This window comes from Rhea pennata, unplaced genomic scaffold (genome assembly GCF_028389875.1).
Source record: "Rhea pennata isolate bPtePen1 unplaced genomic scaffold, bPtePen1.pri scaffold_26, whole genome shotgun sequence".
NCBI lineage: Eukaryota > Metazoa > Chordata > Aves > Rheiformes > Rheidae > Rhea > Rhea pennata.
In genome coordinates this window covers 3,834,346-3,849,436 of record NW_026907677.1, presented here as the reverse complement: position 1 = coordinate 3,849,436, position 15,091 = coordinate 3,834,346, and the positions used below count along the sequence as shown (strand labels likewise).

Here is a 15,091-nt window from a genome sequence, read left to right as displayed (position 1 = left end):
CGAAAGGAGCCCCAAATCCAGCCCTCGGTCCCTGGTGGATCACACTGGGACTCTGAGCTCATCCTGCTGGGCCCATGGAGTTCACAAGCAGGACAGCAGGCCCTTTTGTGCTGCAACCCTTGGGTGTGTTTTTTACTCTCCTTTCTGAAGAAAGGCAAGACTCACGGCACAGCACGGAGGAGATCCCCTTTTATTACAAAACGTTATTTGGGACCCCAGGTCTGACATAAAGGTGCCCATTGCCTCGTCCTGCCTGTGCTCACAGGAATGCACGGGGAAGCATAACCGTACCACCACCACATTAGGAGAGCTCTTAGGTTGTATATACACACTAGAGCACAGCAGCACAGTGTGGCAATGAAGAGAACAGCTCCGAACAGAGAAAATCCTGCTGTTGTTGGGCAGACGTGTTTCCAGGAAAGCTGCAGCCCCCATGTGACAGCTGCAGGGAGGAAATACTTGCTGTGGTAGAGGGAGAATGGTCCTGCGGAGCATAGGGTCTGTCCCCACAGGCTGCATCCAGACGCTCCTCCACTTCTGCTCTGTGCACTGCAGCCCTGTAGAGGGAAGGGACTGGCCCACTGTGATAGCTGCCTGCCACCCTTGCAGAAGAGGCATGTGAGATCACACTCTGACTGTGGCCAGGGGAGTTGAGCTCTCCTAATGCACATGGGACCCATGCTGTCAACCCATCTGTACTTGCGCAAGCCTGACTCTTCCCCCCGAGCTCCTTTGGTATCACTGCTGAAAGAGACACTGCAGTGGGAAACTCTCCTCGTTGCACTGGGGCATCCGAGGGAGCTCAGACTAGTATGCCTTTGAGGTTCCCTCCTCCCTGCTGATGAAGGGGGAAGCCTGGCTTCCTCCTTCAGCACAGTTGTTGGGTCAGATTCAAATGAGAGATTCCAGAGGACAAATAGCACTTTTTTTTCTTTTTTTTTCTTTTTTTTTCTTTTTTTTTGCAGGAGTGTAAATAATAAAAAAATGAATAACACATTGCTTTGATGCCAAATACGCTAGAAATGGGGAAGAGGTGCACATAGGGCAGTTACTGCTCCCGACATTGTACCCACCTGATCTGCTTCCTCACTGCATCTTGCAGCTCCTTGTTCCTCATGCTGTAGAAGAGCGGGTTTACTGTTGGAGGCACAACAGAGTACAGAACTGCCATCACCAGATCCAGAGATGGGGAGGAGATGGAGGGCGGCTTCAGATGGGCAAACGTAATAGTGCTGACAAAGAGGGAGACCACAGCCAGGTGAGGGAGGCACATGGAAAAGGCTTTGTGTTGGCCCTGCTCAGATGGGATCCTCAGCACAGCAGTGAAGATCTCCACATAGGACAGCACAGTGAAAACAAAACACCCAGAGACTAAACAGGCACTAACCACAATAAGCCTGACTTCCCTGAGGCTGGTGTCTGAGCAGGAGAGCTTGAGGATCTGGGCAATTTCACAGAAGAACTGCTCTAGGATGTTGCCTTGGCAGAGTGGTATTGAAAATGTGTTAGCAGTGTGCAGGACAGCACAGAGAAAACCACTGGCCCAGGCAGCTGCTGCCATTTTGACACAAGCTCTGCTGCCCATGAGGGTCCCATAGTGCAAGGGTCTGCAGATGGCAAAATAGCGGTCATAGGCCATGGCAGTGAGAAGAAAATACTCAGCAAAAATGAAAAGGACAAGAAAAAAGAGCTGGGCAGCACATCCTGAGTAGGAAATGGCTCTGGTGTCCCACAGGGAATTGGCCATGGATTTGGGGACAGTGGTGGAGATGGTGCCAAGGTCAAGGATGGAGAGGTTGAGGAGGAAGAAGTACATAGGGGTGTGGAGGCGGTGGTTGCAGGCTATGGTTGTGATGATGAGGCCATTGCCCAGGAAGGCAGCCAGGTAGATGCCCAAGAAGAGCGCAAAGTGCAGGAGCTGCAGCTCCCGCGTGTTGGCAAATGCCTGGAGGAGGAACCTGTTGAAGGAGCTGCTGTTGGACATTTGCTTCCCCTAGGCATGGGGGATCGTCCAAAAAGACAAGACATAGATAAGTTAGGACAGAATTCTCTGGGCCAAACTTTCTATTTCTTAGTACTCTGCCCCTCCAAAAACATGTATCACCTGTCCCCACCTTGGTTTGCAGCCCAGCCAGATATCCCACAGTCAAATGGTTAAAGGTCCTAAGGATGGGATGTTCTGAAGAGAGAATTGGCTCATTGCTAGCCCCTCTCCCCTGCTCCTCCCCCCGCCCCAGCACTGCCCAGAGCCCCAGAAGCTGGAGGGGGACTTGATTACCTTTGTCAAATATACATCTCTATGGCAGGACCTGCAGGGTCAGTGTCTGAATTGCATCTCAAACACTCCTGCCCAGGGAGTCCAAGTGGAAGGACAAGAACAGCATAGACAGGTAGGGAAATACAGGGCAGTATCGTGGCATTTCTTCTGAGGGAGGCAGGAACATGGAGACTCGGGGGAACACTCAGGGTTTTCTCCTCTCCTGGGTGTCCATCAGCCAAGGAAAAACCTCATGCCATGGATCCTACAGGCTTGAGGGCAGAGAGCTGGAACAGGTTGCCCAGAGGGGTTGTGTTTGTGGAGTCTCCTTTTCTGGAGATACTTAAAACCCGCCTGGATGCAATCCTGTCTAATATGCTGTAGGTGACCCTGCTTGAGCAGGGAGGTTGGACTAGATGATCTCCAGAGGTCCCTTCCCACCTTACCCATTCTGTGATTTGGTGAGCTGATGGGTGAGAAGAGGAGATGTTGAAGTCTGCAGTTTCCTCCCACACTTTGACCATGACTGCTGCCTGGAGCTATCCCTGCAGGGAGGGACGTCTCTCTCCTGTCACTGCTCACAAACCCCATTCCCCTCATGGGGCGCTCAACCTTGCCCTGCAGACACCTCACAGGGGCAGGCAACTGCCCAGGGGCATCTCAGTGACACAGGGGCTAAGGAGCAGGTGAGATATACCCTGATGAGGCTGGAAAGGTGATGCTCGTTCTGTCTGTAGGCTGGTGGGGTGGATGAAGAGATTTGCTGAGTTCCCTCCAGAATTGCAGCTCGCTCACTGTCAAGTTTTGGAGCCTCAGTTGCCTGTCTAAATCTGACAGATCCAGCAACATTTCATCCCACCCACAGACAATACGACTGAAGGCAGAGACTCATGGATGTCCCTTCCCTTTCAAGTATGCCCTGCCTTGACCTTCCTTTTGGAAACCCCCCTCCAGAAATGTTCGCAGGGTGAGCTGGAGCTGTGAGCAGCCCTGACCCAGGCAGCATCCCCTCCACAGCAGAATAACCTGTCCTGCAGGGGTGTGATCCTCCCACCCAGAGCTCCTCCCCACAGCACTGTGGGGAGTTCCCTGGGCACGCTGAGTGCTGACCCTCGCAGGTGGCAGAGTCACTGCCCTGGGCGCACTGCACCCTGTGGTGCAGAAACACTGCTCTGAATTACAGCCCTGGGCAGACCTGAGTGCACTCCCTGGCTTCACAGCCCTGCAGCATCCCTGGAAGAAGGAAGCAGGATGCCCTGTCCCTCTGACAGGGTCCCTAGGAATCCCTGCTCTGAAGCACCAGCTGCTCCACACCAGAAAAATGGGGATACCCATTGTGAAAGATCCTATAGGCCATGGAATGTGCTAGCTTCAGAGAAAGCCTCAGGGTACCTCACCTGCACTGCCCTGCAGCCACAGACTTACTATGTTAAGGGCGGCAAAGATTTATCTCCCAGTGAGCTCTCAGCTGTCCTCCCACTCCTGATTGCCTTTAACTTCCTTCTGTCTCACTCATCTTGCTCACCTTGCTTGTCTCCTCTGGGCACCTGGCAAGTGCACACCTGCAGCCCTGCTGCTGTATGCAGAGGAGCTGCTCCTGGGCAGAGTTGCTTCTCAGCAGTGCTGCCACATTGCCATGAGCTCATCCCTCCATCTCAGGAGCCTGGCCCTGCTTGGGAATAGTTGCCCAGCTGAAGGTGTGACTTTATCTGTCCTTCGGACTCCCTCCTCCTGGGAAATGTTCACTGAAGCAGACTGAAACAATCATCTCTAGTCTCTCCCTAGGAGAGACTGAAGAGACACCGATTCCAGCATTGTAATTTGTCACATCAGGGGATGGTTTTCTAAGAGAGGTGGAAATGTCCCACTCTGGAAGACTCTATTCTCAGCTCAGGACACCCCAAGAGGGACAAGAAGGGAGTTTGTTTCCCCATGGCTCAGGTACAGTTCAGATGAATCAATCCAGGCATCATATGCCCTTTAGAAGTCCCTGGTCTGGAATGGGATTCAGATCCCTCCTTTGGACTCCACAAAACACAGGTGGTGGCATTCTCATTGCCCACACTGAACTGTGAACAACACAGATGTCTGCATGCAAGCTCCCTGTCTACACTCCCATTATTATCAATGGAGATGGAGGGTGGGAATCAACTGTTCACACAAAAGCACCTTGTGAAATATGAAGAGACAGCAGTGATCCAAGATACGTGACAGTGTCTACCTACTCTGAAGGAGAAGCTGTGAGCCCCGTGTCCTTCTAGAGCCTGAGGTGAGAGCCAGGTGAGGAATTTTCTTGGCTCCCCGAAATGACACTGGATGCCTACTATGACTAGAGCTCTGCTCTCTAGGAAGCTGAGACTCGTGCACATCTCTACATTGCAGATAGTTAATGTAATTCAGGGCAGACACTTGATTTAGTGACAGAAAATAGATGAGCAGGACCATGTCAGATGCTCGGGGTGTCCAGCACAACCACCGCTCTAGCAGACACAGCATGGGACCTACACCCCTCCAGACTCTGGAGACAAGAGAGAAAGTCTGGAGAAAGGAAGACTTTCCCTTGGTTGAGGAGGATCAGGTTAGAGAACATTTAGGCAAACTTAACATCCACAAATCCATGGGCTCCAATTGGATGCACCCACCAGTACTGAGGGAGCTGGTGGATGTTACTGCTAAGCCACACTCCATCATCCTTGAAATATTATGGAGAACAGAGAGATGCCTGCAGCCTGGAAGAAAGCCAGTGTCACTCCAGTCTTCAGCCAGGGTGAGAAGGATGACCCAGGAAACTACAGGCCAGTCAGATTCACCTCCATCCCTGGAAAGCTGATGGAGTAGCTCACCCTGCAGGTCACCTCTAAGCATATGATCATGCTTAGAAGGAAAAGAAGGTGATCAGGAGTAGTCAGCATGGATTCATGGAACTGAGATGTGGTGGGACCACTCATACAGCTAGAGGGCTGTGAGGGCAGGGTCCAAACTCTTCAGGAGAGACTGCTTGAAAGGTAGTTTCAGACAGGATGGAGCTTTTCTTGGTTTTGGCAAACAGCATGAGAAGGGGAAACAACTACAAACTGCAGCTTGTAACGTGCAGATGTGACTTCAGGAAAAGAAATGTCACCTGAAGTGTAGTGCTTTAGTGCAACAGGTCACCCTGAGGGAGTCTGTGATCAGCTACTGGCTTTGTGTTTCAAGGAAAAGCAAGTGAGGGCAGGGAGACATCAGTAAAGGCAGAGAGATCCTGCAGTGGTAGTGAGGTGAGGGAGCAGGTTGGGTGTCTACAGTCTGCAAGGAAAGAGGAGGAGGTATGAGACAGCGTAGGACAGCCTGTGGTGGAAACAACCAAGGGTGAAAGCCGAGGCTGAAAGCTCCCAGCAGAACTGAGGTCTTTGTCCTTTGGCTATGGCTGTTGTCTCTGCCACTAAGGCCTCTGAGAAGAGGTGGTTTCCTTACGGCACTGAGGCCTTGCTGCCTCCTTGTTCCCGGGAAACCCAGGAGGTGCTGTACCATTGTCCTGCTCTCGGTATGGCGCACCCCCACACTCACATTGCCCTAGGAAGAGGCCTGAGCACAGCGCGAGGGAAAGCATCACCCTACCCAGGGCCTGGGTGTCAGTGCCTGGCCATTTTGATTGACAAAACTCACCCAGCTTTGCATGACATTGGGGCCACCTGCACATTTCCCTTGCCTACTTGCAGCTAGTGCCTCCAACTTTTGGGTGTAATCGGCCCCTGGGGAGGCTTTCTGAGTAATGGCCCTCAGTGGGACTCACTAATGCTCCAAGAAACTTTGGCATTTGCTACTGACTTTAACTACTTGAGAGGTTTGTTCAGTCTCCTCTCAGTACCTGAGGCTCTGGATCAGCACCAAATACACTTGACGGGTCATTAAAATACTCAAAGCCCTAGCAACCCTTCTCACTCCCCCTGATTTTCTTCAGTTCTTGGGTGGCTCATGGGAGAGGTCTCAGGAGTGTATTTACAAGAGCAAGCTGTCAATGAAGACCAGAAAAAGAAAGGGCTTCTGCTTTTTAAGCTCTCTTTACTTTTCGGGTTACAGAGAAAGTGATAGCCACACTCTCCAGATCATAGTAACCTGGTGTGTCTCTGCCAGAATGAAGTCTGAGCATGGAGGAAAAGCAGTAGTTTTGACAGGAGACATGTATGGACAACCTTCCTCCTCACTTCCCAAACCCAGACAATCTTATGCCTCTTGGTGGCCTATCAGCTACTCAGGCAGACAGGACCTCGCAACCACTCATCCCAGACAGCAGTCAGGTGCTCCCATCAGCTTCACCTATAGAAATGACCTCACAACCACTTTCCCATCCATGTTCCTGCTCCCGGTCCATCACCTGCAGAGACAGAAGTCACAAAGTCACCTCCAGGTCAGGGCCTCCTCCCATTCAAGGAGCTTCTGAGAAACAAACTCATTAAAATGTCACAAAAATATCAGCCTCCTGGTGGCCTACTAGCTCACCAGATACAACTGATTTTGTAATCACCTACCAAGCCAATGGGCCTCCTGCTGCTCTTTCCTCTTCCCTTACGGAAATGACCTCAGCATGTTCTGAATGACCTCACAATCAACACCCTAGCCCTGTGCCTCTTGGTGGCCGATCAGGTCCTCGCACAGAACTGACCACACAAACAGTTACCTGAGGCATGAGCCAAGGGCAGACCTATGGGCTGCTCAGACAGAGGTGACCTTACAATCATCTACCAAGCTCGTGTGGACACTCATGACCCTTCAGCTTCTCACATGGACCAAGTTTCCTTTCTTGCTTATGAGATCACTTCTGTCTCAGCCTCTGATAGGCTAGTAGCAGCATCATGGCTGGGGCATGGGCGTGTGAGGTCACTCCTGCCTTAGTAGCTGATAGAGCAGCAGCAGGTACATGTCTTGGATGCTGATTATGAGGTTCCTTGTATCTCATCAGGAGTAGTCAGCATAGATTCACCATGGGGAAATCACGCTTAAGCAACTTGATAGCCTTCTGTGATGGAACGACTGGCTGGGTAGATGATAGGAGAGCAGCAGATATTGTCTCCCTTGATTTCAGCAAAGCTTTTGACACTATCTTCTCCCATAACATCCTCCCAGGTAAACTTAGGAAGCCTGCGCTAGATGAGTGCACAGCGAGGTGCATTCACAACTGAATGGCAGAGTTCAGAGGGTTGTGATCAGCGGTGCAGAGTCTAGTTGGAGGCCTTCAGCTAGTGGTGTCCCCTCAGGGCTCCGTACTAGGGCCAGTCTTCTTCAGCTTAGTCATCAGTGACCTGGATGAAAGGACAGAGTGCCTCCTCAGCAAGTGTGCTGATGATACCAGACTGGGAGGAGCAGCTGATACACCAATGGGCTGTGCTGCCATTCAGCAGAACTAGACAGGCAGGAGAGTTGGGCAGAAAGGAACCTCATGAAGTTCAGCAGAGGCAAGTGCAGGGTCCTTCACCTAGGGAGGAATAACCCCAGGCAGCAGTACAGACTGAGGCTGACCTGCTGGAAAGGAGAAGGACCTGCAGGTCCTGGTGGACAACAAGTTGACTATGAGCCAGTAATCTGCCCTTATGTTCAAGAAGGCCAACAGTATCCTGGGGTGTATTAGGAAGAGTGTTGCCAGCAGGTCCAAGGAGGTAATGCTCCCCTCTACTCAGCCCTGGTGAGGCCACATCTGGAATACTGCGTCCAGTTCTGGGCTCCTCTGTACAAGGGAGACATGGCACTATTGGAGAGAGTCCAGCGCACGACCACGAAGAGGATTAGAGGACTGGAGGGTCTCTCTTACGAGAGTGCTGCCAAGATCCCACAGCCCATGCCAGAGTGAGAAAAATCCAGGCTCTGCAGGTGGTCTCCCTGTTCGACAGCAAGCAAGAGTCAACGCTACAGCCCACCCTGGCAGAGTGCTCCATGCACATGGGGAAGAGCTCTCTTTCAGGGTGATGCGGCCAGGCCCTTCCTGATATGAGCGCTCACCCCTTCCCAGTGTCAGGCTGGAACGCTGCAGCAGGCAGAAGGACCCTCTTGTACTGGGTGCCCTCAACTTGACCAAGAGCAATTCATGCTCTGCACAGCTGAGTGTTAGAGCGGATACAGGAAGATGAGGTTTCCTGCCAGTTCCTCCCAAACCTCCTCTGCACCCAGACAGCTCAGCATTCTACTGAGTATACCAGGGCTGCTCTGTTTGGTGTCACACTGGGACCCCACACCATGACCGTGATCAGCCGTTCCCAGTTGAGGAGGGGACACACATGCACCCTCAGCAGGACCTGAGTGTCCAGAATGCCCATGTCCTCTGTGGGACCAGTCCTGTCCCCTCAGTGCTGCTGAGGATGCCCCAGCACCTCCCCCTCATTCCACTGGTGATTTCCTGTGACAATCTGCCCTTCCTGGCTTTGCAGGTGCTGCCCACAAAACCTACCACTGCAGCCAGCGAGACCCCACAGAGGCTCCACACAAAGCAGTGATGTAGATTGCCTTTTGCATAGGAGACAGCAGAGCTGGTGAGGGCTTGGGACAGGGCAGCAGAGTGTGCTGGCAGCTCAGCCCCACTCCTGGCTTGGGAAACGGGACCAAGGCCCTTTTCCTGGTGTATCTGAATGAAGGGCCCTGAAGGGGGGCACAGTGGGTCCCACCACATCGTCTGCCTCATGGGGCTCTGACCTAGGATCTGCACTGACGTCTAGAAGCCTGTGTCAGTGTGTCTGAGGCGGAAAACTCTCTCCACTGCCCACAGCACCTGGACAGCTGGTCTATGCCAGTGCGACAGGATGGGAAGGGACGATACAATGCCTGTTCAAGTTTCCCTGGAAGGATCCAGGATGTACTGCTAGCGGAATCCTGGACAGTCACAGGGAGGTCTTTCAGGAAGGAGCCTTTGAGCTCCCTAGTGAAAATCTGGGTTGGCACTCCTGAAGACCTTGTTAACCAAGAGACAGCACAAGGCAGAAGATGGCTCAGAATGCAGCAGGTGTGGCTGGATAACTTCTGTTCTGGAGGAAACAGGCTGGGAGCTGAGAAAGCAGCTCCCTTCAGCACAATACCCCCCACCCCAACTTTGCCCCTACCTGTGATTGATCCCCAGGTCTTAGGTGGAGGAAGAGGCCAGGTGGAACCCTAACAGCACTGTGGCATCTTTGGCTTTGGTGTTCAAGCAGCCCCTCCCGCAAATGCTGCTAGGTGCCTGGCACTGGCAGCAGCCCCTGGCAATGCCCACGAGGAAATCACTGCCATGTCGGGAGCAGGCAGGCAGGACATAGGCACATCTCTCTCCACATGCCGAGAGCAGGGAGATGGGCTTACGGGGAGCTGGGCCAGATCTGTTGGCCAGGGGTGATAGTGGCAGTGCTGGGGACAGCTTTCTGCCACCTGCCAGGCTGCTCTTCACCCTGGGAAAGACACTGCTGTCAATGGAAAGCTCCAGGGAAAAAACCTTCCAACTTGGTCTTGAGCCAAGGGAAGAGACAGATGCTACAGTTGAACTCTCAGCAGAGATGAGAGATGCCTCTCCTCTGCCCTCACTTCTCTCCCCTAGAAAAGGGACTGGGGACAGATGGGAGCCTGCTCAGCAGCGCAGCGATGATGCCACTTGCCAGCCCCTCCCCCAGGACGAGGGCTGGCTTCCTCCCTCTACCTGCAAATGCCTCCTTTCCTTTTTCAGGCACCAAAGAGGGCCAAGAGGACCACATCAGATACCCGGATAGAGCAGGACATGGTGAACAGTGGCATCGGTGCCCAAGTATCACCTAAGCAGACAGCTGAGGCCACAGACCTCAGCAGGAGGGGCTTTGTTTGGGCTCTGCCACTGGGCACAGGTCCTGGGCTCCTGGGCGAGCTCAATGTCATGGTCAGCTCCTGCACCAGAACAGCTTAATCATAGCAGCCACAGCCTGGGCAGAAGAGAAGATCATCTTGCCCTCTCTCATGGCCCTGCCAAGGAGACCCATCCTTTCCTACATTCTCCATTGCCTCACTCTGAATCCAGCTTTGGACCAGCCTTGGGACAGACGTGGTGCATTCACCCCTTCCCTGAAGAACAAGCTGCCTTTGCAGCTGAGGCTTCTCTCTTGGGAGAATAACCCTCCCCATAAAGATGCGAACAGGGACCCAAGCTTTTTGCTGCCATCAAATGGGCCTGCAGCCCTAGCTGAGTCTTCTCTTGACAAACCCAGGAATTTAAGTCAGAAACAACTGTTGTAACCCCCATTTTGCCACTGTCTTTAGTTTCAAAAGACAAGTGGTGTTGGATTTTGAGTTTAGGGACCACCAGGAGGACAGAGCACAGCCAGGCGTCATCCCCCGCAGCAGTTCACAGCCACCAATTGGGTCACCAGAGAGGAAAAGAAAATCAAAATTCTGATGGAGAAGAGAGGCAAGATGCAGTGCAAAAGGGCTATAAGGCAAAAGGCTCATAAGGCAATGGGCTCCTAAGTCTGTAATATACTACATGCAGATTTCTAATAGATACAATTTCTGTGTAAATTGTACAGTAGTCTGACAGATTAAACTATGCTGTAAACTTTACTATACCCCCTTACTTTGTATTGCAACATGTATGTAATAACAAAAGCAAAAATAGAAGTGTATAATGTTCTCTAGAGAGAGCTGAGTAGTGTTGCTGGGGAGGTCTCGGGCAGGGAGCTCTGTGTAGACCGGGAACTCACTGAACCCTGCAGGGTCTCTCTTCCAACATCATCTGGGACGAGGGTGGGGAGCAGGTAGCAGGTTCCTATGGCAGGGCCTGGTCCTTGCTGCCCCATACCTGCCTGGCCTCCATGGCCCCCTGAGCCATAGGACGGCACCACGAGGCTTTTGGGGGGATTTGAGGAGACTCCCCAGAGCCAAGTGCGGGTGGTTCTGTGCCCCCAGCAGGCAGGTCGGTCTGTGGCCACTAGGGCCAGCAGTGGACGAGCAGCTGTCCACATGGTGCCAGGTGCCAGGAACTTTCCTTGCACTGCTGTGCCCAGCAGGTGGGCCAGGAGTGGGAACTGGCTGGGCCGCAGGGGCCTCCTGTGCCCCCAGCCCTCTGGTCGGGGTCTGTTTCCCTTGGGGTCCTCATCTGCCCCATTCTTAAGCTACATCTCAATATTCCTCTTTGAACGTTAAGAAAATGCTATAACCATCGATTACATGATGTGAATACTCATCAATTTAAACAAATACATGGAAATGTAAATGCTGCAATGGTTATTATTTTCAAAAAACATTTCAACTTTTTTGGGGGGGGAAGGAAGAGCTCCTTCTACCTTAGCACCAGGCTTACACTTTCCAGAGGCCACTTCAGGGGGCTCCGATGGTTATACTGCTCTCTCTTCCTTCTGCAGAGATTGGGCTCAGTGCTGCCAGAGAGGGAAGGACTTGGCAGGGGGCAAGGGCTTCCTCGATGGCTCCTCAGGTAATACGCCACAACCTCCATCCCTCTGTTCCTCAGCGGCATGTGTGCAGGCAGGGGCAATAGGAAACCACTCCGCCACTGAGATGCTCCATCCCCATGTCCACTGAGGTGATGTGGAGCTGCAGAGAGGCCACAGCACCTGCAGACAGACTGGCTGTGAACCCAAGCTGAGCCCTGGCAGAGCTGGGACACAAATGAGGCCTGAAACCGGCACTGGGCGAGAGAGATGTGCTGGGAGATGAGCAACATGACTGTGCCCGACCGCACAAAGGCACTCAGTTCTCCACGCACCACAAAATACACACTGGGTGAGCCCGGTCTCCCCTACAGCACCCTCGGTGTGTTTTCTGGGGCCCCCGGAACCCTCCCAATGCCCTCAGGAGAAACCCGGACCCCTACGCCTGTCACCGAAGGATGGAGAGCTCCAGCCCAGCCGCAGGTGGCAGGTGCTAGGCCAGGCTGGTCCGGGTGGGCGAGCACGGACAGCCCCACAGGGGCATGCCATTGGGTGCTCTCCTTGGTGGATTGAGAATTGGCTGAAAGGCAGAGCTCAGAGGGTTGTCATCAGCAGCGTGGAGTCTAGTTGGAGGCCTGAGGCTAGCAGCATCCCCCAGGGCTCAGTACTGGGTCAGATCCTGTTCAATTTTTTCATCAATGACCTGGATGAGGGCACAGAGTGCCTCCTCAGCAAGTTTGCTGATGATACCAAGCTGGGAGGAGTGGCTGACACACCTGAGGGCTGTGCTGCATACAGAGAGACCTGGACAGGCTGGAGAGCTGGGCAGAGAAGAACCTCATGAGGTTCAGCAAGGGCAAGTGCAGAGTCCTGCAACTACGGAAAAATAACCCTAGGCATCAGTACAAGCTGGGAGCTGACCTGCTGGAGAGCAGCTCTGCAGAAAAAGACCTGGGAGTGCTGGTGCACAACAAGTTGACCATGAGCCAGCAATGTGCCCTTGTGGCCAAGAAGGCTAATGGCCTCCAGGGCTGCATTAGGAAGAGTGTTGCCCGCAGGTGGAGGGAGGTGATCCTGCCCCTCTACTCAGCCCTGGGGAGGCCTCATCTCGAGTACTGTGTCCAGTTGTGGGCTCCCCAGGACAAGAGAGACATGGAGCTACTGGAGAGAGTCTAGCGGAGGGCTACAAAGATGATCAGAGGACTGGAGCTTCTGCCCTCCGAGGAACGGCTGTGAGAGCTGGGCCTCTTTAGCCTGGAGAGGAGAAGACTGAGGGGGGATCTTATCAATGTGTACAAGTACCTGAAGGGAGGGTGTCAAGGCGACAGGGACAAACTCTTTTCAGTACTCCCATGTGACAGGAAAAAGAGGCAATGGGCAGAAATTGAAGCACAGGAAGTTCCGCCTGAACGTGAGGGGGAATGTCTTCACTGTGAGAGTGACAGAGCACTGGAACAGGTTGCCCAGAGGGGTTGTGGAGTCTGCGTCTCTGGAGATCTTCAAGGCCCGCCTGGATGCAACCCTGTCTGACTTGCTCTGGGTGACCCTGCTGAGCAGGCAGGTTGGCCTAGATGATCTCCAGAGCTCCCGTCCAACCTTACCCATTCTGTGATTCTCTGCATGTCTCTCACAGCACAGCCCGCCCCTCCCAGGCACTCATTGGCTCTCTGCCTCCCCGCGCTAGCTGATTGGACAGGCAGCACAGAGGGCTGGGGCAGGAGGAGGCGCCGTTGCCAGGCGACGGGGGCGGCGCAGGCGGGGCCGGCGCTTCTCTCCCTGACAGGAACCAGGAACCTGGCGGCTGGAGCCAGGAAGATCAGAAAATGATCTCAGGTGAAGAGGGGTTTTGTTACACTTTTCAGGTTTTAAAATTCTTTGTGTTCTTATTGTCCTTCACTTTGTTGTCGTTTTTTTAAATATACTGGTCTTTTGGGGGGGGGAAATTTTCTTCCTTTTTAAAGGAAAGTGAAACTGAGGTGGGATGCAGTCACAGGGTCATGGATGTCAGTGCCAGTGTAGGTGCCTTGTTCCCCTCTGCCTTGCCTCCATCTGCGGCTCCAAGGGTCTCTGATCTTCTGCAGGTCCTCTGGGAGGGCTGCCAGGGCCGGGCAGGTACCTCAGATACACGAGAGCCTCTCCAAGGGCCCCTGGATGCTTGCAGTGAGATGCCTGAGCTCTGCCTGAAAAGGTGAAGAACCGTTTTCAGCATTTGCAAAACATGAACACACACTCGTCAGCTAAGATGACTGAATGATTTTAATACAAATGTCAATGTTCCCCATGAGGAACTAATGTAAATTTTCAGGCAGGGTATGAGTCTCAGGAGAAGAATACAGCCATTGACTCGTGTTACTACTGCTCTGCCTGTTTTGCTGTGGCTGTAATCTCACTAATCTCTCGCATATTTCCACATATGCTGATGAAAGGGATCATTTCTAAAGGCACCCTAGGAACTGGACATACGCACTTTCCTTTGCTTTCTGGGACTGGAAATGCCCTGAGGACCCTTCCCAGTAAAACTCCTCTGCGATTGCATGAATGGAAAGACCCTGAGCACAGAGCCAGGCTCCGCCTGTCTTGTGAGCTGCACTACTGATGAGCAAGGGGCAGAGCCCGTGGCCGGCCCCACCCTCCTTCATGCACCTCTACCTCTGAGCAGGACAGAGCCTGGGTCCAGGGTAGTGCTCTGCTCATGGCCCCACCACAGGCTGCTCCCTGTAAAGGGTGAAACCCCAACACTCCCAGCATGGAGCTGCTGCCAGAGCAGCATCCTCAGGCCTCAGTGGCCTCCGTCCTCCCCCGTCCAGCTGCTGGGCCCCAAGTTGTGCTGCTCACCCTGCCCCAGTGCTCCCCGCCCTGCCCTGTCCTTGCTCTGGTGCTGGCTGGCCACCCCGGGCCAGCTCAGCTCCACCCTCCTCATGAGGGAGAAGGGGCATGGGGGAGCCTATCGGTGGGCTGAGGGGAGGCTGGCATCCTGCTGCCTGTCTGGGGCTAGATCCTCGGTGTGGGGAAAGGTGGGGAAGGGCAGAGTTCATTGAGCTGCTGCCTGCAGAGCTGGTCCGTGCAGTGCAAAGAGAGGGGCTGGGAGCCAGAAGCGAAGGAGGCAGGAAGCCAGGCAGGGGCCAGGGTGGCAGGGCTGCGGCAGGGGCCACAGTGGGTGCTGCTGCAGTGCGACAGCTGTCGAGTTGCCTCCCTTGCGAAAGGTCCCCCTGGGCAGGAACAGGCTGCTCACAGGTTCGCATGCTGCCCTCCAAGCAGGATGGGACATATGAGGAGGGGCTTGGGCTGCCCCATGCTCAGGGCCAGCTGCCTGGGGCTGGCACAGCTTGCCCAGAGGCACCTCCAGCTCATCAGCCTCTGCTCCAGTATGGCTGGTGTGGGGCCAAGAGCCAGTAGAGCAGGACAGAACAAGCGCTGCTGGGAGAGTGTCGGGCGGAGATTCATAGGTCTCTGGCAGAGCCCGGGGCTTTGGAAAACTCCCTGATGC

General features: G+C 53.7%; 1 protein-coding gene across 1 annotated transcript; it reads right to left on the bottom strand.

Annotated features, from left to right (window-relative positions):
* Positions 1-1,048: 1,048 nt before the first annotated feature.
* On the bottom strand, positions 1,049-2,781 carry LOC134154364 (olfactory receptor 14C36-like). Its single transcript, XM_062601115.1, has 2 exons — positions 2,704-2,781; positions 1,049-1,993 (listed from the first exon to the last, which is right to left on the bottom strand). The coding sequence occupies exons 1-2, from the start codon at positions 2,779-2,781 to the stop codon at positions 1,049-1,051; spliced, it is 1,023 nt and encodes a 340-aa protein (XP_062457099.1).
* Positions 2,782-15,091: the final 12,310 nt, after the last annotated feature.